The 20,657-nt window shown below is 50.7% G+C and overlaps 1 protein-coding gene across 2 annotated transcripts in view; it reads left to right on the forward strand.

The window, feature by feature from the left end:
• Positions 1-20,657, forward strand: part of Anxa11 (annexin A11) — a 46,475-nt gene that overhangs the window by 17,501 nt on the left and 8,317 nt on the right. For both annotated transcript variants that reach the window (XM_070020712.1, XM_070020711.1), the window contains 8 exons: positions 11,594-11,656; positions 13,243-13,352; positions 14,968-15,354; positions 17,284-17,371; positions 17,595-17,689; positions 18,304-18,417; positions 19,994-20,084; positions 20,530-20,609. In XM_070020712.1, the coding sequence (XP_069876813.1) occupies positions 11,602-11,656; positions 13,243-13,352; positions 14,968-15,354; positions 17,284-17,371; positions 17,595-17,689; positions 18,304-18,417; positions 19,994-20,084; positions 20,530-20,609 (1,020 nt within the window). In that variant the 5' untranslated portion in view covers positions 11,594-11,601. The remainder of the gene's footprint in view (positions 1-11,593; positions 11,657-13,242; positions 13,353-14,967; positions 15,355-17,283; positions 17,372-17,594; positions 17,690-18,303; positions 18,418-19,993; positions 20,085-20,529; positions 20,610-20,657) is intronic.

The raw sequence follows: 20,657 nt of genomic DNA on the forward strand, positions 1-20,657 counted from the left end.
AAAGGGCCAACATTTTTTGGGGTTGGGGTTAAGTGGGAGGGGGTGGAGAGAAGGTATGGACGTGACAGATGCAGATGTGACTCCAGAGTCTGAGAATCTCCCACAGCCTGAAGGAGGCATGACTGGGGCTGTCCGGGATGTGACCTTAGGGAAAGGGGAGGTAACTGCTCCCAGGTGTGCCAGCCACCTGGGCAACACAGGTGTTGGTCTGAGACTTCTAGAGTAGGGTATGTGGGGTCTTGCATAGAAAATGGAGGGAGGGGAGTCTTTGTGCAGATTCGCACACAGACTCAGGTGGAGAAAAGCAGCCTTCCCAGGCGGACCTAACACCCAAGTTCACACAGTGAACAGTAGCGATAGAGCTAGAACTGTAATCCTTGTTACTGGATTCCAAAGCCTGTGCATCACCCTGGCCGCCCAGCAGCAGGGATGGACGATGATATCAACGTGTGTGGGCTGCAGAATGAGGAAAGCTCTTGTGACTGTCCTGTGACTTCGGTGGTTTCTGATAGAGAAGACAAGGCTTTGCAAAGATGGAGAGTGGTTTAGAGTATGGGGAAGTGAGTGGAAGTGGTAGGCAGGCCTACAGAGAACCTGGCTTAGACATCGTGTATGAGCCAGCATTTGGGCTGCTTAGGTCGTGTGGCCTGAGATAGCTGCTCAGCCTCTGCCTCTCACCAGATGGGTGAGGGCTCTGGAGAAGCTCCCCATAGTCCCTTCCAAGCCTGACATTTGAAGGACTGTGTTGTCCAGACAGTAATGGACTGCTGCAGGGCTTGGGGGGTGTGGGGCCTCCCTGAGGCCTGGAGGACCTGAGAGCAACTGGGTTGGGATGTGTAGTGGGCCGTGGGTATGTCACCAGACACGGGTGAGGGTTAGTGGAGTCCCTTTAGAAGCAGGGACTCTTCACTTAGGACCCTTGACTCTGATCATAGAATAAGAATTTCTGAACAAGTCATGATGGTAAGAAAACTTGATGGAGTGACTAAGCAAGCAGACAAAAAGCAGACAGACAAACAGAAGATCAGAGGCACACTCTTAACAGAGTGTGGATGCTCTCAAAGAGAGATGAGAGAGAGACATCAGCTCCTTGGCTGTGAGGGGTATTTATATGGTAGAGGCAGAGGGGATCTGGCTTCAAAGTTATGCAAAGCTAGGTGTTTATCTTTGCTTTTATCACTTCTGATCTTACTTTCTGAGTTTCTGGATGTTTTAGGGGCATTTCTTCCAGGTAGGAATGCATCTTGCCATAAAACAGATCCTTATCCTTGAGATAAGGAAGGCACTCTGTTATCTGCATTTTGGTAGAATAGGTTGCTTAAGTTTTGGGGAAGCATTTTTCTCAGGAAGGCATATTATCCTGTCAGACAAGTGATCATTCTTGGAGTGAGAAATGCATCCCTCAGGAAGGAATGCATTCTGTTGTCTCACTTTGAAGCAAAGAGGGCATTTATATGTTTCTAAATACCATATTTCTGAGTTGCCTTACCAGGTTTCATTTCCTCAAGTTATCCTGTCTCAGGTGGAGAGATTTGACATCATGGAGGGCTGGGACACTTGTGGGACTTGTGCTCCATTACCATCTGTGTGTGTGTGTGTGTGTGTGTGTGTGTGTGTGTGTGTGTGTGTGTGTGTGTGTGTGTGTGTGTGTGTGTGTGTGTGCTGGGACACTTGTGGGACTTGTGCGCCATTACCATCTGTGTGTGTGTGTGTGTGTGTGTGTGTGTGTGTGTGTGTGTGTGTGTGTGTTGGTCTAGGTTGTGTCTCAGTCCGTTCAGGCTGCTATAACAGATGACCATAGGCTGGGGTGGTTTAAACAACAGAAATGTATTGCTTACAGTTGTAGAGGCTAGAAATCCAAGATCAAGGTGTCAGAAGGCTCAGTGTGTGGTGAGGGGCTGCTTTTGGGGTCTGTTCATGGCATCTCCTCACTGAGTTCTCACATAGTGATTTCGCTGGGCACTAATTCCATTCTACCCTTCCACACTACCCTTGATACCTAATCTCCTTCGAGAGGCCCCAGTTCGGCTCCTGATCCCACCATACCAGGGTTTAAGATTCCACGGATGTGACTGGGGGTTGGGGGTTGGGGAGAGGGTACAGATCTTTAATCTCCAGCATTTCTGATCACACCGTGGAGTTAGGTTTGGCTAGGGGGCTTTTTCTGCCACTGCTTATTGCCTGCCATAAAAATCTTAGTTGGGCCGTTTTTCAGAATTAGCTACTTTTATGTTACTGTGAAGAAATACCTGACGGAAACAACTTAAAGGAGAAAGGATTTCTTTTGGCTCATGGTTTAGGAGGAGAGTTCAGAGTCTGGTAATTTGACTCCATGTTTCTGGACATCATGGCTGTGGGAGCATGGGCAGAATAGAGCAGTTGACATCATGGCAGACAGGAAGTGGGGCAGAAGGTAACAGGAAGTGGCTAAGGGTAACAGCTCTCCAAGGACCACCTCTTCCAGTGACCTAATTTCTCCAGCAGTGTATCATCTCCTAAGGTTCCAGAACCTCTCAAAATAGTGCCACCAGCTGGGGGCATCTTTCATATATTCAGCATTTTGGGGGGACACGTCATGTCCAAACCCTATTCTGAATTGCAGCCCAACACTGACTGACTCCAGATTTGTGCTTGCCTTCTTCCAGCCCTAGAAGTCTGACTTGAGGTTGGCATGGTACTGAGTGTTGGTGCTCTGGGTGCCTGTTTTGTGTGTTTGGAGTGACAGGGCTTGCTTGCTGGAGGAAAGAGTTATGCGATGGTGTGATTTGCAGAACTGAGTTCAAGGCTGGGTGTCCAGGAGAAGTGGAACCTTCTCTGCTCTGGTGCTTCCTTCCTTCGGAAGCCTACCTTTCCCAAAAGCCTTTCAGAGGTGTTTCTCCTGCCTCTACTGGGCCCCTGCGCCTGGAACTTGACAGAGACACTCATACATTGAGGAAATAAAAAGAAAACACAGACAATCGTCTGTTGGTGTTTGAAAACTGAACATGCCCAAGACCAGTGTACTCCATTATATTAGCTTTCTATTACTTTAACAAAACACCTGAAATCAATTAACTTGGAAGAAAAGGCTCCTTTTGGCTCACAGTTCCAGAGATTCTGTCTGTAATCTATTGGTCCTGTTGCTTTGGAAGGTAGCATATCATGTCAGGAAGTGAGTTTTTCATCTCCTGGCAGCCAGACAGCGAAAGAGTGAAAGAGGAGGGGCCAAGGTCCCAATATCTCCTTCTGGCCATCAACCTCAGTGACCTAAGGCCCCCCAGTAGGTCCCACCTCTTAAAGTTTCCACTGCCTCCCACTAGCGCAAAGCTTGGGACACAGCCTTGACACATGGGCCTTTAGGGGACTTCTAGAATCAGGCATAGCATCACTCTTCCTGTCTTCTACCTTTCATTCTTCTTCTCAGCTTCACACCTGCCTTTTCCCTCCCCACAGTTCTCATCCTGAGCATTATCAAATGTCCTGGGATCCCCCATTCTATTTGCATTTTTGTATTGTGGAAGCCCAAACAATGAGAGCTTAAATAAAACAATGAGAATAATCTTGCTATTCAACTGTTACTACTTCCATTTTACAGATGTGGGAAATTTAAGGCCCAAAGAGTAAAGTAACCTGCCAAGACCACACAGTTGTAATAGCAAGCAGAGGTGGATGAAACCCGGCTGGCTTCAGAGTCCGTGTGTTCCCTTCTACCCTCCACTGCCTTAGGATGGACAGGGTCACACCCTTGACAATTGGATGTAATTACCAGTTGTGTTCTGATTCCAGATCCATTCTGTTGCAGCACATCAGCATTTTTTTTTTTTTTTTTGTCTGTTGTGGGGCTTGAACTCTGGACTTGGGCACTATCCCTGCGCTCTTCAGCTCAAGGCGAGCGCTCTACCACTTGAGCTACAATGCCACTTCTGGTTTCTAAGGGTTAATTGGAGATAAGAGTCTCATGGACTTTCCTGCTCGGACTGGCTTTGAACCATGATCCTCAGATCTCAGCCTCCTGAGTAGCTAGGATTACAGGCGTGAGCCCCTGGTGCCCAGCTCACATCAGCATTTCTAAACCCACTCTTGAGCTCATGTTCCTGAGGATGGTGGGCCTGTGTGAAGAGTGAAGTGGTGGTGAAGGACCTGGCTTTGAGTCTGACTGCTTGGGCTTGAGTCCTGTCTCTGCCATTCACTACTGTAGCCTCTGCTTCCTCTGTATTAAGAGGATATTTATGTTAGTACTTGTTGTAAAGTTAAATTCTCTGTAAAGTTCCTAATGCTGTGCCTGGCGCTTAGCAATTATTGGTTAAATGGTGACTATTAGGATGGCCTTCTGAGTTTGGGTAACTTGAGGGCAGAGTTAAGTAGGCTTCTTTGTTACAGGACTTCTCGGAGCTTTTCATTTTGTTACTGTGAATTGTTAGTTTCTTGAAGGAGAAGAGGAATTAGTTGCAGTACAGAACCATGTGTGGTTGTTAGCATTTGTAAACTAGGACAGCTAGTCTCCCTGTCTCTATCTCTGTCTCTCTCTCTCCTCTCTCTTTTTTGCAGCGCTAGGAGTTAAACTTCGGGCCTTACAGTGCTAGACAGGCATTCTACTTCTTGAGCCATGCCCTCAGCCCTTTTTACCTTCATTATGTTCTGATTCTTCTATTTACACTTCCCATTCAGCTAGATGAATCAGGTCCACTTCTGGAAATTTTAGTAGTTAATTAGAGGTAAGAGTCTCATGGAATTTCTTGCCCTAGCTAGCGTTGAACCACAGTCTTCAGAGCTCAGTCTCCTGAGTAGCTAGGATTACAGGCATAAGCCACCATGCCCAGTTAATTTCTTTTGAACTATGCACCTGGTAACTTACAGCATGTCGAGTTAAGGTCAGGCAGCACCAAGCTGCAAGTCACACCACCTGTTTTAGCTTGGCAAGCTGGGTTGGCTTCCAGGTCAGTCCTGAGCAAGACTTGGGGGCAGAGGCTGGTGTAAGCATGTTTACAGTGAACAAGAACAGACCTGGGGCCTGCAGACTTAGCTTATGTGTGCCCAGAGGCCCAGTGGCTGCCTTTAGGGGCTTGTGCTCTGCAGAAGCAAAATTGCTTATTGGAGGAGCTTATCCTTGCTAAGAGCCTTGCACTTAAAAATGTGCCCATTGTGTTATTCTTGCCCTGTACATGCAGGGCACCTCTATTGTGACCCTTATGTGGGCTTAGGAACAGGCAAGGGAAGAAATTTAAAGGGAAAAATGGAGGTGACAGGACATGAAATGTCATGCCTGTGTCAGTTCAGTCAGCTGCCAGCCAGCATACAGGCTGAACTCTGGGCCTTCATTCATCCTCTCATTCAGTCTGTTTATGGAGTACATGTTAAACCAGACACCGAGTAATACAAATACTAGATGTGGGACGGACAGTGCCACTCAGCGAGAACTCTCTGGTCCAGGGACGCAAAAGTCTTGGGAGGGCTGGTTTCCGGGATCCTTGGGGCTGATAGGTGCCCCCTCCAAGTACCCCAAGCTCCCATTTTCCTGAGACACTCCAGCGCCTGTGTTGCATGGAAGCTGGGTGCTATCCTGGAGATCCAACTATTAGGGGTGTGTGTGTGTTTAAATTTCATAACAGTTGGAGAGATGAAAGATGATAGATAAGGTTCAGGCATGGTGGCACACACCTGTGATCCCAGCTACGTAGGAGGCAGCAGTAGAAGATTGTGATCCAAGGCCAATCCAGAAAGAAGCATGAGACCTTACAGGAAAAACAAACTCAAAGCAAAAGGATTTGGAGGAAAAGCATATGTGGCAAGGCACTTGCCTAACAAGTTTAAAACCGTGAGTCCAGTCCCCAGTACTGGAAAAATGGGGGGGGGGAGGGGTAGGTGAAGAGAGAGGGGGGAGAAGAAGGGAGAGAGGGAGAGGGAGAAAAGGATCAGAAAAACTACAGATGAAACTGGGCGCAGGTGGCTCACACCTGTAATCCTAGCTACTCAGGAGGCTGAGATCTGAGGATCTCGGTTCAAAGCTAGCATGGGCAGGAAAGTCCATGAGACTCTTATCTCTAATAAACTACTAGAAAACCGGAAGTAGCACTGTGGCTGAAGCGGTAGAGCGCTCGCCTTGAGCTGAAGAGCACAGGGACAGCACCCAGGCCCAGAGTTCAAGCCCCACGACCAATAAAACAAAACAAAAAAACCCACTACAGATGAAATAATATGCACCGTTGAGGATTTCTTTATCATAAGGTATACAGGGGAGAGGGTGGGGTCTGCTGAATCAAGACTAGCCTTGTGGTGACCTTTGGTGAAGCTGAGGATTTATGGCTCTGGTCTCTTTGGTGTGTGATGTCTGTAATAAAGGGTTGTAAAAAGCGCCAGTTAGTGCTGATCACTGCCTCTGGACATGGTTTACTCCTTGGCATCCAGGCCATTGGTCTTTACCTGGTCCATCCAAGGCTGGCTCCTGCTGCTCCCTTTGAGAGCCTGGGACCTGAGCAAGCCTGCCCTGGGAGTATTTTAGCTATAACACTGAGGGATGGGGGAAGCAGAGGGTCTTCAGGATCCTATCCAGTGTGAACTGTGTGTGTGTGTGTGAGTGCGCGCACGTGTGCATGTGTGTGCGTGTGCGTGCGTGTGCGTGCGTGTGTGTGCGTGTGTGTGTGTGCGTGTGTGTGTGTGCGTGTGTGTGTGTGTGGTGTGTACCCAAAGGAATCTTTTTCTAGATCCCAGAGGAAGGAAGAGCAGGGCAAGGGGAGAGCCCCATCTCTTGGGAGGAGGGAAAGCCTGCCCTGGGTCTCTCACTGAGACTTGCTGCTGAGATGTGTAGGGCTGTGCCTCATGTGCACATTCCTGTCCTACTTCAGGCTCCTGCTCACACCTGTCTTCTGCTCCTCTCCCACTCCACGTGACCCAGAGCACCCAGATATCCCCAAGGGGGCATGTGGCATGAGCTGCCCAGAGCAGCTCAGGACAACTTCCTCTCCCCAAACAGGGCCAAGAGGCACTGCAGCTAGGATAGGAATGTGGACTGAAAGGAAAACCAAAACAATAGTGTTTTTTTCTTTGCGAATCTTGTTCCCTTGCTGTGACTCGAGTGGGGGGGTGGGTTCATGCACATCTACCAGTCCTCCAGCACCAGCTGGGTAGGTGTTCACAGATCAGCCTGCTTCTGACCTGAGCCAGAGTGAGTACAGGCCCACAGCTAAAGCCTGAGCCCCACAAGTGTGTAAATGTGTGGTTCATCGTATCCCAGCATTACTCAGGCCATACAGTAGAGCCTGCTTCCTACTGGGAAGCAAAGAATCTCATTTATGATTACATTGGTTGCACGTATAAGTGAGCATGCATCTATGTGAGCATACATACAAATGTATTTGTAACTGTGTGTGTGTGCACATGCACACGTGTGCGTGACTCAGACTACATTAGCTGGTGGCTTTTAGACAAAGGTTGAGGATATAGGAACTTTGTGTCTTTCTGCTCGCATTGAATTTCCCTATAATGTGTCTGGATACTTCAAAATTTTTTAATCTAAGGCAAATTGAAATCATATATACACAGAAACAGTGGGACAAAGGGTGAACAAATTCAGCAGTGATACTCACTAGACACTATGTTGGGGGAAGGGGAGTTGGGAGGGAAAAAAACCGGAAAAATGAGGGAAGGGTGACACTGTTCAAAAGAAGTGTACTCAAGGCCTCACGTATGTAACTGTAACCCCTCTGTAAATTGCCTTTACTGTAAAAAAAAAACAAAAACAAAAACACATACCTCATAAAAATCGTATATACAGGGGTTGGGGGGGGAAGATGGGAAGGGATGGGAAGGGGAAACAAAGGAGGAGGCTACAATGCTTGATAAGAAATGTACTCATTACCTTGCCCATGCAATTGTAACCCCTCTGTACGGTATTTTCACAATTAAATAAAAAAATAAAAATAAAAAACGTATATACAGACCATGTTAAAATAACCACCATGACACTAAAATAGACATTGTACCATTCATAAACTGAGACTGATCTTAGTCTGGTTGTTCTGGGGAACGGATGCTTCTCAGGTGGCACTGGACACCATCACTGCCCTGACTCTCCCAATTCCATTCACTTATTTACTTATGGTGCCAGTGCTGGGGCTGGAATTCAAGGCCCTTAGGCTTTTGCTCAAGGCTGGTGCTTTAACACTTGAGCCACAGCTCTACTTCTGGCTTTTTATTTTGGTGGTTAATTAGACATAAGAATCTTATGAGTTTTCCTGTCTGGGCTGGCTTCAAACTGCAGTCTTCAAATCTCTACCTCCTAAGTAGCTAGAATTGTAGGTATAAACCACTCACATACTTAAAAAAAAAGGGGGGGGTCTTTCTTTTTGTTTGTTTGTTGTATCCGTGGTTCTAGGTTCACAGCAGCATTGAGAAGACATTTCATGGTCTCCATGTACCTGTGGTCCATACTGGGATTTGCTGCTGGCTGGAGCTGTCTTTGCTTCCTACAAAGATGAGGCTCCCCACTGTGCTTTGGGATGGCTGAGGGCAGGGACTGTAGCTCTCTTTTAGATATTTTTACATTTTGTCTCAATATAGCATTCTAGATTTCTGTATGTGGGACTCTGGCTAGTGCCCTTGGGGAAGCTCTTGACTTTATTTTTAATTTTTTGGAGGGGGCTGGTCTAGGGGCTTACACTCAGGGCCTGGGAACTATCCCTTAGATTTTTTGCTCAAGTCTAGCACTCTGTTATCAGAGCCACAGCTCCATTTCCAGCTTTTCGGTGATTAATTGGAGATAAAAGTTTCACAGACTTTCCTGCCCTGGCTGGCTTCAGACTATGATCCTTAGGTCTCAGCTTCCTTAGTAACTAGGATTATAGGTATGAGCCACTGACACACCCGGCTGTTGGCCTTTTTATGTCAGCTACTTAGAAGAACACAAATGCCATGCTAACCAAATCAGTGGTTCAGGAACAGAGCTGAGAGAGAACTAAGGCATTTGATGTTGGTAAGAATCACAAGAGGTCTCAAGCTAGATCCAAGGGGAAATTTAGCAGGAATCCATATAGGGCTTCTTCTCCCAGGCAATGTGGAGGAAGGGGGGCTGTGACAAGATCCTCTCCCTCAGGCTACACATTGGGAATTTGGTTCTGAAGAGATCAGAGAGAGAAAAAGAGTTGGGCATAGGCTGGAAAGTAATCCAGGTGGGAAATAGTTGAGAAAAAGTGAGCCTGTTCTTTTCTGAAAGGGGGAAGGCTGGAAGTGGTATCTTTGGGAGAAGGGAGGACTCCAACTCAGGACTAGGGTCTGCAGTGGGATTCTCCAGCCCAGGGGTCTCCAGGGCAGAGTTCTTTCCTGGATATAAACCCTACTCTTGACAGGAAGCTCCTTGAATGCCCTTCCAGCAATGAGGGCCATCCTGTGTGTGGGCTGCCCCACCTATGTCTCCTGTCCTTTCAGGTCTGGGTGGGACTGTTGGGAGCTGAATGGACCCTGTGTGAGTTATTTTAATCTTGGAAAAACAGCCAAGACCACCCGAGATGGGAGGGGTAGCCCCAAGTGTGGCCAGACCTGCCTGTTTGAATTGAGCTTTTTCTACAAGGTAGTTTTTTTTTTTTTTTTAATTAGGAGCACATGAAATGAAGAGAGTGAGACCTAACCAGAGTGAAGGTCACTCGGTCCTCTCTCCCCCTGTGAGGCCACCAGTGTTACCCAGTGTCTTGCTTATCATTCAGGGTGGTCTTTGTATGCATGGACCCAGGTTCCGCTTCGTTATGTGTGTCTGCTGTCTCACTTTTTTGTTATGTTAGTATATACACAGTTTGCATCTTGATTAATAATGGTTTTTTTTTTTTTCACCTCTTATGCAGAGTTGGCCAATTTTGACAACAGCAATGGAGCTCAGGCAGAGCCCAGGAAAGGGAAATGACAGGAACTCCCATAGGGCTCCATCTGCACTGTGGGAGCTGTTGTGTTGTACTTACCAGATGTTGGCTCCAGGGGGTTTTCTGCCACAGCAAAACCCAGTTCCTCATTTCACATAGCCTAAGTGTGACCAGAAATAACTTAAGCAGAATTGTTGGGTCAAGAGATGTGTCTTTTCTCATTTTAGCATCGATCCTTCGGCATGTTGGTGAAGGTGAATCTTCCATTCTTTTTTTTTGCAACTTCTCTAGTGTTTATCAGTTTTGTTGTTATACATTTTTTCCCCTCAGTTGATTATTTTCTAGTTCTCATGTTATTTCCTTGGTTGTTGTTGTTATTGTTCCATCAACAAGCTTTTAGAAATTTATTTCTATGTCTTTGGGGTTTGGTGCTGCTTCTTAATCCTTGGCTCAGATGAAATTGAAGTCCGGCCTGTAGTTTTACAGAGAGGCAGGTACCAGGGACAGTGGGTGCTCAGGCTGCCCTGCTCCTCCTGCATTCACACCCCCAGGCTGCCTGTGGGCTTTGAGGCTGGTGAGGCTAGACCCACTATCGGGCTCTGCTGACAGCTTACCTGGCCAGCCCAATGGGGAACCTCAGTCAGCTGTGTAAGGTTGCTCTGCTGGTTCACTCCAAGGCCACTGGACCCACTGCTCAGAACAAATGAACATGCATGTAGTGCCGGGCCTACCTGTGAGGACCAGGTCTTTCAGCTCCATTCACAGGCCCAGTTCTTCAAGGGAGAGATGGATAACAACTAGAATCTTGTGGGAGGTGGTGTCTAGAGAGTGGTTCTCAAAGTGCTATCACCTGGGAACTTGTTCTGAATGCAAATTCTGGTTCTGCTGACCAAGAAGCCCAGAAAACACAGAGCTCAGAGTGTATGACCAATCCCTTGGGTGATTCTGAGACCCGGTGCCATCTGAGGATGGCGATGTGTGAGAGGAAGGGGGTGCTCTGGGACTGCAGCAGGGGAGGCCACAGGCTTCCCCATGCACTCTCACTTGGTCCTGGGTATATCTTCTGATTGGTAAGAGCAGGGACTGCTGCCCTGGGTCCCAGGCCCTCTCCTTCCTTTAGCATCCAAACTCCCAAGTAAGTCTTTCTCATACTGTCTGGGAGCTGCCTCAACTGTCTGAATTCAGACCCTGCAGCAGATAACCCCTCAGGCTCTGCTGAAGGCCCTTCTTGTTCCGGGAGTAGTGATTTCATTCCTGACCCAGATTCCATTACCTGATGCACAGGAAGTTGGAGGCTGCAAAGTGTGGCTTGGTATCAGGTCCCATATGGGCATGGTGGTGGCTAGTCAGGGGTCTGTAGATGGGTGCTGGGAGACAGAGTCCTCTGGATAGGGATGGTGAGCACACGGAAAGATGTGAAGCAGATGGGGAGTGAGGCTCTGCATTCTCTGGCAGCTGCTGTCGGAGAACAGGTCCAGACATGCAGCTGTGTCCTTGGCAGTGAGTGGAGTGCAGCCTGGCTGAGGGGTTCCCCAGGAAAACTATAGGCTTCTGGTTAGTGGGGACTCATGGGCCCTTAGAGGTGGGTCTTGGCCCAGAAGTCCTAGCTGGAAGGCCCATAGGATGCAGGCCAGTGTGGCTTGCTTGGGGTAAGACAAGCCCACAGTTGGGTGATTGTGGAGCTGTGCTTCTGAGAAGCAGGTACCAGAAACCTGGGTGGTGAGGGCTCTGGGCAGAGACTGAGTGGGCTTCTTCTTCTTCCCTTCCAGGTCTAACCATGAGCTACCCAGGCTATCCCCCACCTTCTGGTGGTTACCCTCCAGCTGCACCAGGTAAGAGGCTCTGGGGAGGTTAAGGTGGAGGAGGGTAGAGCCAGAGTTCCTGACTCCTTATTCTCTCCAGAGAAAGTGCAAGACCTTCCCAGTGAAGGCAGGGGCAGGAGAGACTGGGTCTCACTGGTTCTGGAAAGCCTCAGGCCAGGCTAGAACTGGATCTCCTGCCTCATCAGGCGACAGCAGTGGACAGCCTCCAAGTGTTCTGAGACGACTTGTTATTTGCAAAGTGGCTTCAAAGATCTCTCCCCCACTGAGCTGTCCCTGATACTGATCAGCAGCCAAAACCTCCAGCAGCATCTCCCACAAACACTTTAGTTGTCCCTTTCACTCTGTGCTGAGGGGCATGGTGCTGCAGCGGGCAGATCCCTCTTCTAAGAGGCAGATGGATGCCAGGCATCAGATGTCCCTGCCACTGTTAGGAGCCTTATGTGGTGGAGAAAGAAGTTCCACCTGGGTGGGTACCCAGAGATCCTGTCCTGTCTTCTCCCTTTAATTTTGTGTGTAAGTGTATATGTATGTTCAAGACCTGGTACCAGGCCTTGTGCTTAGGCCTGGGCACTTTCCCTGAGGTGTTTGTTTGTTTCATTTTGTTTTTCCTCAAGGCTAGCACTCTACCATTTGGGCCACAGCTCTACTTGAGGCTTTTTGGTGGTTAATTGGAGATGAGAGTCTCATGGACTTTCTTACCTGGGGTTGGCTTTGAACCATGATCCTCAGATCTCAGCCTCCTGAGTAGTTTAGGATTACAGTCATGAGCTACTGGTGCCTGGCCTCTCATTTTCTTGAATGATGTTTGGTCCCAAGCCTTATTTGGGAAGGAATATGAAGCTTTGGGGATGAGAGTCTTTGTAAGGATCTTGTCTGAGGGAGTTTAAGCTGTGCCAGCCACTCCTGCAGACCCCTAACCTTTGTCCATTTCTTTGACACTAAGATCCTGAGCTGCAGAGTGGATCGGAGGCTGCCCAGGCAGGCGTCAGGCCAGTAACAGCCATGATGTTGGTCTCAGTGGCAGCATCATAGGTGCTCCTTGGGCCCCAGCCAGGCTCTGCACAGGGGTGTGCTTGCTCAGTACTCATGGTAGCAATTCCGGGCCCCCATTAACCACTGCCCTCCCTGTCTGCAGGGATAGCCTAGAGTAGCTGAGAGCCCTGCCCATCACACATAGCTGGCCCTGCTGTGTGTCAGGGCAGCTTCTCAGGGCTGCCTTTTACTGTGCTTCTATGGATGACAGTGGGTGTCTCTTTTACCCACCATCTCTATCAATGTCACAGACTCACCGTGCACCGAGGGTGACCTGTCCTTGCATCTGTCCTCACATTCCAAGATGAGGGGAGGACAGAGCCCTTTCTGCCCTCTGTACCCCACCATGGGCCAAGCCCATCTTGCTTCCTGGAATGGGCAAAGGCCTCCTCTCCTCTCCTCTGACCCTCTTGTCCTAGAGTTTCTGTGTGGTATTAATGCTGATCTGAAGCTCTGATTGTCTGCTTTCCTGACTCCACCCCCCCTGGAACCCGAATCTCTGCCTTTTCTCTGTCAACTCAGGGATGGATGGAAGGAGCTGACAGATTTGATGTTGCTTTCAGGTGGAGGTGCCTGGGGAAGTGCTGCCTACCCCCCGCCCAACATGCCCCCCATTGGCCTGGATAATGTGGCCAGCTATGCAGGGCAGTTTAACCAGGACTACTCAGGAATGGTGAGTCCAGCCGCTCTGAGGCTGCCCCGAGCCCTCACTGCATGACCAGAGGGATCAAGGCCGCTGCCTCCAAGGTGTCTCCTGTGTGTTCACGAGAGTGTAGAGTGTACTGAGTGAATCAGAGTTTTCACCAGGTGGCTGCCTACCCTCCATCCTTCTCCAGGCCTAGGTTTCTCTGTCTGTAAAATTAGGGGAAAGGATCGCATTGGGCCAGTCCCTCAAAGTCAGATGTGCTATGTACAACTGTCCATGTGTGTGTGTGTGTGCGTGTGCACGTGCCCACGTGTGTGACACATACATGGCTACTCTGGTTAGTACTGTGTGAACATACAGCAAGTAGCTTGAACAAACATGCTTTTATTTTTTAAAACAGTGCATTTTGTAACGCTGGGGATAGGTGAAGAGGACAAGTAAAACTCTTGGCCCTTGTGCAGTTATTGTGGGAAAAACACACAGATAAAAACACATCGCCTGGGTCTTGGCACTGTGTGTGGATGCTGTGGGAACAAGAAGGCAGGGGGAAGAGAAGGGCAGGGGGTAGGGAGGAATGATGCAGGGAGACATGGATAAGGGTTTTGTGGGACAGGGCCCTGGGGCTTGAACTCAGGGCCTAAGCACTGTCCCTTAGCTTTTTTATTCAAGGCTAACACTCAACCATTTGACCCACATCTCCTCTTCTGGCTTTTTGGTGGTTAATGGGAAATAAGAGCCTCTCAGATTTTTCTGCCCAGGCTGGCTTTGAACCCATGCTTCTCAGATCTCAGCCTCCTGAGTAGCTAGGATTATAGGCGTGAGCCACCAGCACCTGGCTGGGGCTAGGATTTTGGAGATAGGGGTCAGGAGGGCTGAGATAAGACCCTGAGCCATGTTGTGTGTGTGTGTGTGTGTGTGTGTGTGTGTGTGTGTGTGTGTGTGTGTGTGTGTGTGTGTGTGTGTGTGTGTGTGTGTGTGTGTGTGTGTGTGTGTGTGTGTGTGTGTGTGTGTGCGCGCGCACGTGTGCACGGGTGCACGTGTGCAGTGCAATACCCTGAATTCCCCTGCCCTGAGGTGTGGAGGGACAGTGAGGAAGCTCACATGACTGAAGAGGAGAGAGGAAAATGGTGGGCCCAGGTGTCACAAGGCCATAAGAGGCCTCCTGAGGATTCAAGTTTCTAGTCCACTTGAGCATTTGCTGCTGAGATGGCCACTAATAAAGTTGTATGATGCTATTGTAGGTCTGCCCTGAGCTTTCTGGAGCTATGAGCCCTTTCCTTTCCTGTGGAGAGGGATGGCTGTGTCCCTACTGGAGGGTCTCTGGTTTGGGTCCAGGGAGGATCCAAGTTAGCTGTCACTGAATTGTCACTGGTGGGGTGGCACTGAGCAGGTGTCCCTATCTCTGACATTGTCCTGTCATTGGGGTGGACACACTGTGAGGAGTAGGTCAGCTATGGAAGAAGAAGGCTAAGCACACAGTAGGGCATGCAGCAGCCTTTGGTGGCCACAGCCCTGGTGGGTGGTTTTGATCTGGAATGAAGCTTCTGGAAGCCTGCTGTAAGGTTCTCACCAGGGAGGAAGAATGGTATCCGCTGGCCCCTGCAGGGCCCAAAGCCTTAGGCTTTGTTTTGTGTACTTCCAGGCAGCCAACATGTCCGGGATGTTTGGAGGAGCCAATGTGCCAAACATGTACCCTGGGGCACCCGGGGGTGGTTACCCACCAGTGCCCCCTGGGGGCTTTGCGCAGCCCCCTCCTGCCCAGCAGCCCGTGCCTCCATATGGCATGTACCCACCCCCTGGAGGAAACCCACCCCCTGGCATGCCCTCATACCCACCGTACCCCGGTGGCCCCGTGCCAGGCCAGCCCATGCCGCCTCCTGGACAGCAGCCCCCAGGGCCCTACCCCGGGCAGCCGCCAATGACCTACCCTGGACAGTCGCCAATGCCACCCCCAGGGCAGCAACCAGTGCCAAGCTACCCAGGGTACTCAGGATCCGGGAGTGTCACCCCTGCCGTGCCCCCAGCTCCGGTGAGTACAAGGCTGGGGAGGTGGGGGCAAGGGAAAGCTCAGGACTTCAGCCACCACTTTCTGTTTTATCAAAGAGCATCCTTTTCTCAGGGACACCTTCTGTCCCCCAGGCCTGGGGAGCTGCCCTGCTTCTTCTCCAGGTAACACCCTGCTGGATGCCCTGATACACTGCCTGGACCATGTGTTTAGGAAGAACTGTCTGGGCTATGGGTTTCAGGCCTCGTGTCCAGCAGAATTCTGCCCCCCTGACACCGCCCCCCCCAGCTCAGTGTGCTTGCCCAGACACGTTGTGGAGGATTCTTAAGATCCCCTTGGGTGGGGAAAGTCGTTGGCAGTTCCTACAGCGTTGATCTTGGCTCATTAAGAAGTAGCTCATATTTGCAGAGCCTAGAATTCATTGTCATGGTTACCCAGCCAAGCACAGAACTAGTGGTATGTGCTACGGAACTATTTTTAGACAGAGGGTCCCCTCGGCTCCCTGCCCCCACTCCCTCCTCTGCTTACCCCCTCTCTCCCTGCCTCCCTCCCTTACTGTGTTAGCACTGGTGGGCACTGGCCACCAGGCAGCAGGTTAGCCTGTATGTGGATATCTGAGAAAATGCCTTAAAGGAGGAACCATTTCTTTGGGCTCATGGTTACAGACCATGGTTGCTTTGTGCCTGTGGCAGTACAATGGCGGGCAGAGTATAAGGGACCTGCTCATCTCACGGCTGATATCTAGCAGATATGGGGAGGCCCAATATCCAGTTCAGGGCCACACTTTCCAATATCTGGTTCAAGGCTATGCTCCCCCAACAGGCTCTGCCTCCAACAGTTCCACCACTTCCAGCAGTGCCACAGGCTGGGGCAAGCCTTCAGCACCTGTGCCTTTGGAAGGCATTTAAGATCCAAATCATAACAGTCTGGAAAGTGCAAATTTGCTGACAAGTGTAGCTGTCAGGGTCAACAGCTTAGCCCAAGGTCAGGACCAGGGAATGAAGCCTGCTGGTCCAAGTAGTCGGGAGGCCTTGCCTGCTGTCAAGAGTGGGTGCCTGTGGGCTGGGAATGTGGGAATGCGGCAGAGTGCTTGCCTACCATGCATGGGGTCCTGGGTTTGATTCCTCAGTATCACATAAACAGAAAAACCTGGAAGTCGTGCTGTTGCTCAAGTAGTAAGAGTGCTAGCCTTGAGCAAAAGAAGCTCAGAGCCAGTGTCCAGGCCCTGAGTTCAAGTCCCCAGGGCTGGCAAAAGAAAGAAAAAGAGAGGGGGGAGGGAGGGAGGAAGAAAGAGTGGATTCCTAGGCTGGGGGCCAGTGAAATGGCTCACGCCTGTAATCCTAGCTATTCAGGAGGCTGAGATCTGTGAGTCATGGATCAAAGCCAGCACAGGCAGGAAAGGCCATGAAACTCTTATCTTCAATTAACCCACCAGAAAATTGGAAGTGGAGCTGTTGTGCAAAGTGGTATGGTGCTATCCTTGAGCAAGAAAGCCCAGGGACAGTGCCCAGGCCCTGAGTTCAAGTCCTGCAACTGACAGAGAAAGAGTGGGTGCCTATATCCTGCGTGGGGAGGTGGTGAGGTTGAATTAGCCAGGACCTCCTGTCAGGACTGCTCTGACTTGTGTGAAGAATCAGAAGGCTGGGAACCTGCCTTTCCTCAGGCCTAGCAGTCTGGAGGACTGCTCATGGGGTAGATTGTTACACCAGGAATCATCTGAAGAAGCTCCGAGACACAGGAGCACTCAGCCATGGGAGCCAGGCCTTCTCTGCTGGAACACCAACTCAGATAGTGCCACATGTGGTGGACAGTCAGCTGTACTATAGTTGATTTAGGGCTCCTTCAGGTTCCCTAACTCAAGAGAAAGAGGTGTTTTGGGGGCTGGGGGTGGAGTAGTCTCCCACCTGAAGGAGATGGTATACAGGTAGTCTGATTTAAAACTCTTATGAGCAGTTTGGAAACCGAGGCACCATCACAGATGCTTCTGGCTTTGACCCGATGCGAGATGCTGAGGTCCTGCGGAAGGCCATGAAGGGCTTTGGTGAGTCCCCCTGGGATGACTCAAACCCCACCCTGACCATCTCCCGGCCACTTCTGTGGTGATGGGGGACTCAGGTGGCTTCCATGGTGGTGAGAGAGGTGGTGGGTGGGGTGGTATGGTTGGGTGCCCAAGAGAACTAGATGCTAAATGCCCCAGGCCAGGAAAGCCCACAGCTGTGGAGTGGCTCCATGACCCTTGCCTGGCTACGGCCTGTTTTCCTCAGGGACTGATGAGCAGGCCATCATCGACTGCCTGGGCAGCCGTTCCAACAAGCAGCGCCAGCAGATCCTCCTGTCCTTCAAGACCGCCTATGGCAAGGTGAGGGGTAGGTAGGGACTGGGGGGCCTCTGGGTCTGGCCAGCACAGACCACTCATCCAGCTTTTCCTTGGGCCCCAGTGGGCCTGGACCTCTGCCTACCAGCTCGCACCGTTAGAGGTAGAGGGTGCCCTCTGGGAGCAGCCCAGCATCTATAGTGTACAGGGACTTGGAGAGGTTTCTGGACCCTGGGTTCTGTAGCCCTGACTCGACCACAGCTCACTGAGACTAGAGGCATTCCATTTCTCCCACACCCACTGGCCTCAGTTTCCATCCCTGCCTCCTCATGACAGCTGTATAAGAGCTCTCGTAAGAGTTTGTGTTTAGCTACCTGAGAGCTTTTTAGGAAGAGGCCTATATAGGTTGTGTTTTGAACTTCAAGTTTTCTGAGTCTTAGATAAAAACTGTATTAACAACCGGGTAGATTAGTGTTCCAATCTAGCTGTTTTCCAGCTTCAGGCTGCTGAGCCACCCTGGCAGGCTCTGAAATGACAGGTCAGGGGCAAGGCCTTAAGTTAGGCCTCTCCACCACTGTTGGGGCTCCTGCACATGTGCACCACTGTTGTCGTTAGTCACCTTCTGTGGAGTCTCAAAATAGTGTTGTTTGACTCCCTAGGATTTGATCAAAGATCTGAAGTCAGAACTTTCAGGAAACTTTGAGAAGACAATCCTGGCTCTGATGAAGACCCCCATCCTGTTTGATGTGTATGAGATAAAGGAAGCCATCAAGGTAGGTAGGGTGTGTGTGTGTGTGTGTGTGTGTGTGTGTGTGTGTGTGTGTGTGTGTGTGTGTGTGTGTGTGTGTGTGTGTGTGTGTGTGTGTGTGTGTGTGTGTGTGTGTGTGTGTGTGTGTGTGTGTGTGTGTGTGTGTGTGTGTGTGTGTGTGTGTGTGTGTGTTCTAGCACATTTGCTTGCTGCTGCTCAGTGTCACTCCTGAGCCCTCCTGGGTTGGAATCCACAGACATCTTCTGATGGCAAATAAGGTGCCATTTGTCATCAAGGAGCATCAGGGTCTCTGAGTCCTGAAAAGCTGAACTTGAAGAGAGTGACTTGGGAGGATAAAGTGAGCCTGGTGTGCAGAAGGGGGCACTGGGAAGGCGAAATTTTTTCTCCATCTCCATTTCTTTGGGACATCCACTTGTCTGTGCCTGTCCTGTGTTTGCCACTGTAGCATGTCTGTCCCCCTCCATCTATCTGTCAGATCCAGCTACAGAAGTCCGATGGGGCAGTGTCCAGGGGCTTGGTGTGGGCTCAGTGTCTCTGCTCTGGTTGGCCTTGACCTTGGGCTGGGTAGCGGCTGGTTTTTAGTCCTGCGGTTCTGTGTGCCCAGTGGCTGGGGGTCAGGAGTCTGCACAGAGGACTTTCACATGCCTCACATAGGCACTCCAAAGGAGCTTCAAGCTCAGAGCTGTGAGAGAACCCAGCTTTCTCTCCCGTTTCTACAGGGAGTGGCAGGGAATTCAGTGTGTGCAGCCTGGAAGGGAGAGGGGACCCACTGCTACGCAGCTGACTGCTTTATTCCTGGGAGCTCTGAGGGCCTGTGTGGGGAATGGCCCCCAGGCCTTGCCCATTGCCTACCTCCAGTAGCTTCATGAAGTGGGAGTGCAGGAGAGCAGGAATAGCACAGGTGTGGGCCCAGCTGTTGTGGGCCAGTGTGTATCTCTGAGCCCAGTGGCTCCTCTCTCAGCATGTCCCAGGGCACCAGGTAAGATGGCAGCAAGTGGGCAGCGGTAGTCAGCTGTAGAAACGGCTGACATGTTTTCTTCCTGACTGGCCCCCTCAGTGTCCTGCACGCTTTAGCTCATTCAGTGTTCATGACGCCCAGGGTATAGGCACACATGCCAGTCCCACTTTATTCCCAAGGAACCCAGAGCCCAGAGAGGTTAAGTAACATGCCCAAGGTCACACAGTCCAGCAAGTTGAAGAGCCAAGATTCATCCTGACATAATCCGGGCTGCTGACCCTAATCTGTCTTTGTGCTGTCCCTGGCATGGTCATGCCTTTTGTCCCCTTTGTGTCCATCTTTTCCTATGTGTCTTTAGATACCACACTCCATTCAGGACTCTAGAGCTTTCCTATGTCCTCCAGTGCACCTCTCTGACGTTTTCTTGTTGGTGGGGTGACTCCTCCAGGCCATGCTGGCAGCATCTGGTGTGTGCCTGGGGTTGGGGCTCAAAGCTTCGCTGGAGCCTCATGGTGGGCTTGGCTCTGCGTCCCGAGTCTCTGTTGCTGTGCGATCCCTGCCCTGCTTGCTGGGCTCCTATGTGGCACGGTCACCACTGTAAGGTCTGTGTTCTCTGTCACAGGGGGCTGGCACCGACGAAGCCTGCCTGATCGAGATCCTTGCTTCCCGCAACAATGAGCACATCCGGGAACTCAGCAGAGCCTACAAAGCAGGTCTGTCCTGCCTTCCCCTCCTGGCCTCCCCTCCTGTCCTCCCCTCATGCCCTTCCCTGGCCTCTGCACATCCGGGCTTTGGCCGCACCCTCTCTCAGGGCCTCTGACTCCTCCCTGGCCTCCTCATCACCCCATTTCCTGCCACTCCCCACACACTGGGCTTTGACCCAGGGTGTGGCCCTGCCTGCTGTTTGTACACAGAGCAGAGACTGTGCGGCAGGGCAGGGCAGGGCTGGGGAGAACTTTGGGGTCTGGGCCATGCCTGACCAGAGGCCAGGTCAGCCTGGAGATCTTGGGCTGTATGACCTTGAAAGGCCGTGTAGACCACCAGTCTCTTCAAGCCAGGATCCCTCAGGCCTTTGTTCTGCCATTGCCCATGGTCGGCCAGCAGGGGCAGCTCTGGCTGCAGGCTTCAGAGTGAACTTTCCTTGTGTCTCCCTTCCAGAGTTCAAAAAGACCCTGGAGGAGGCCATTCGAAGTGACACATCAGGCCACTTCCAGCGGCTCCTCATCTCTCTCTCTCAGGTACCTTTCCCAGGACAGGACAGGAAGTCAGAGAGGGGGAAGCAGTGA

This window comes from Dipodomys merriami, unplaced genomic scaffold, assembly GCF_024711535.1.
Source record: "Dipodomys merriami isolate MVZ:Mamm:240054 unplaced genomic scaffold, mDipMer1.0.p SCAF_14, whole genome shotgun sequence".
Taxonomy (NCBI): domain Eukaryota; kingdom Metazoa; phylum Chordata; class Mammalia; order Rodentia; family Heteromyidae; genus Dipodomys; species Dipodomys merriami.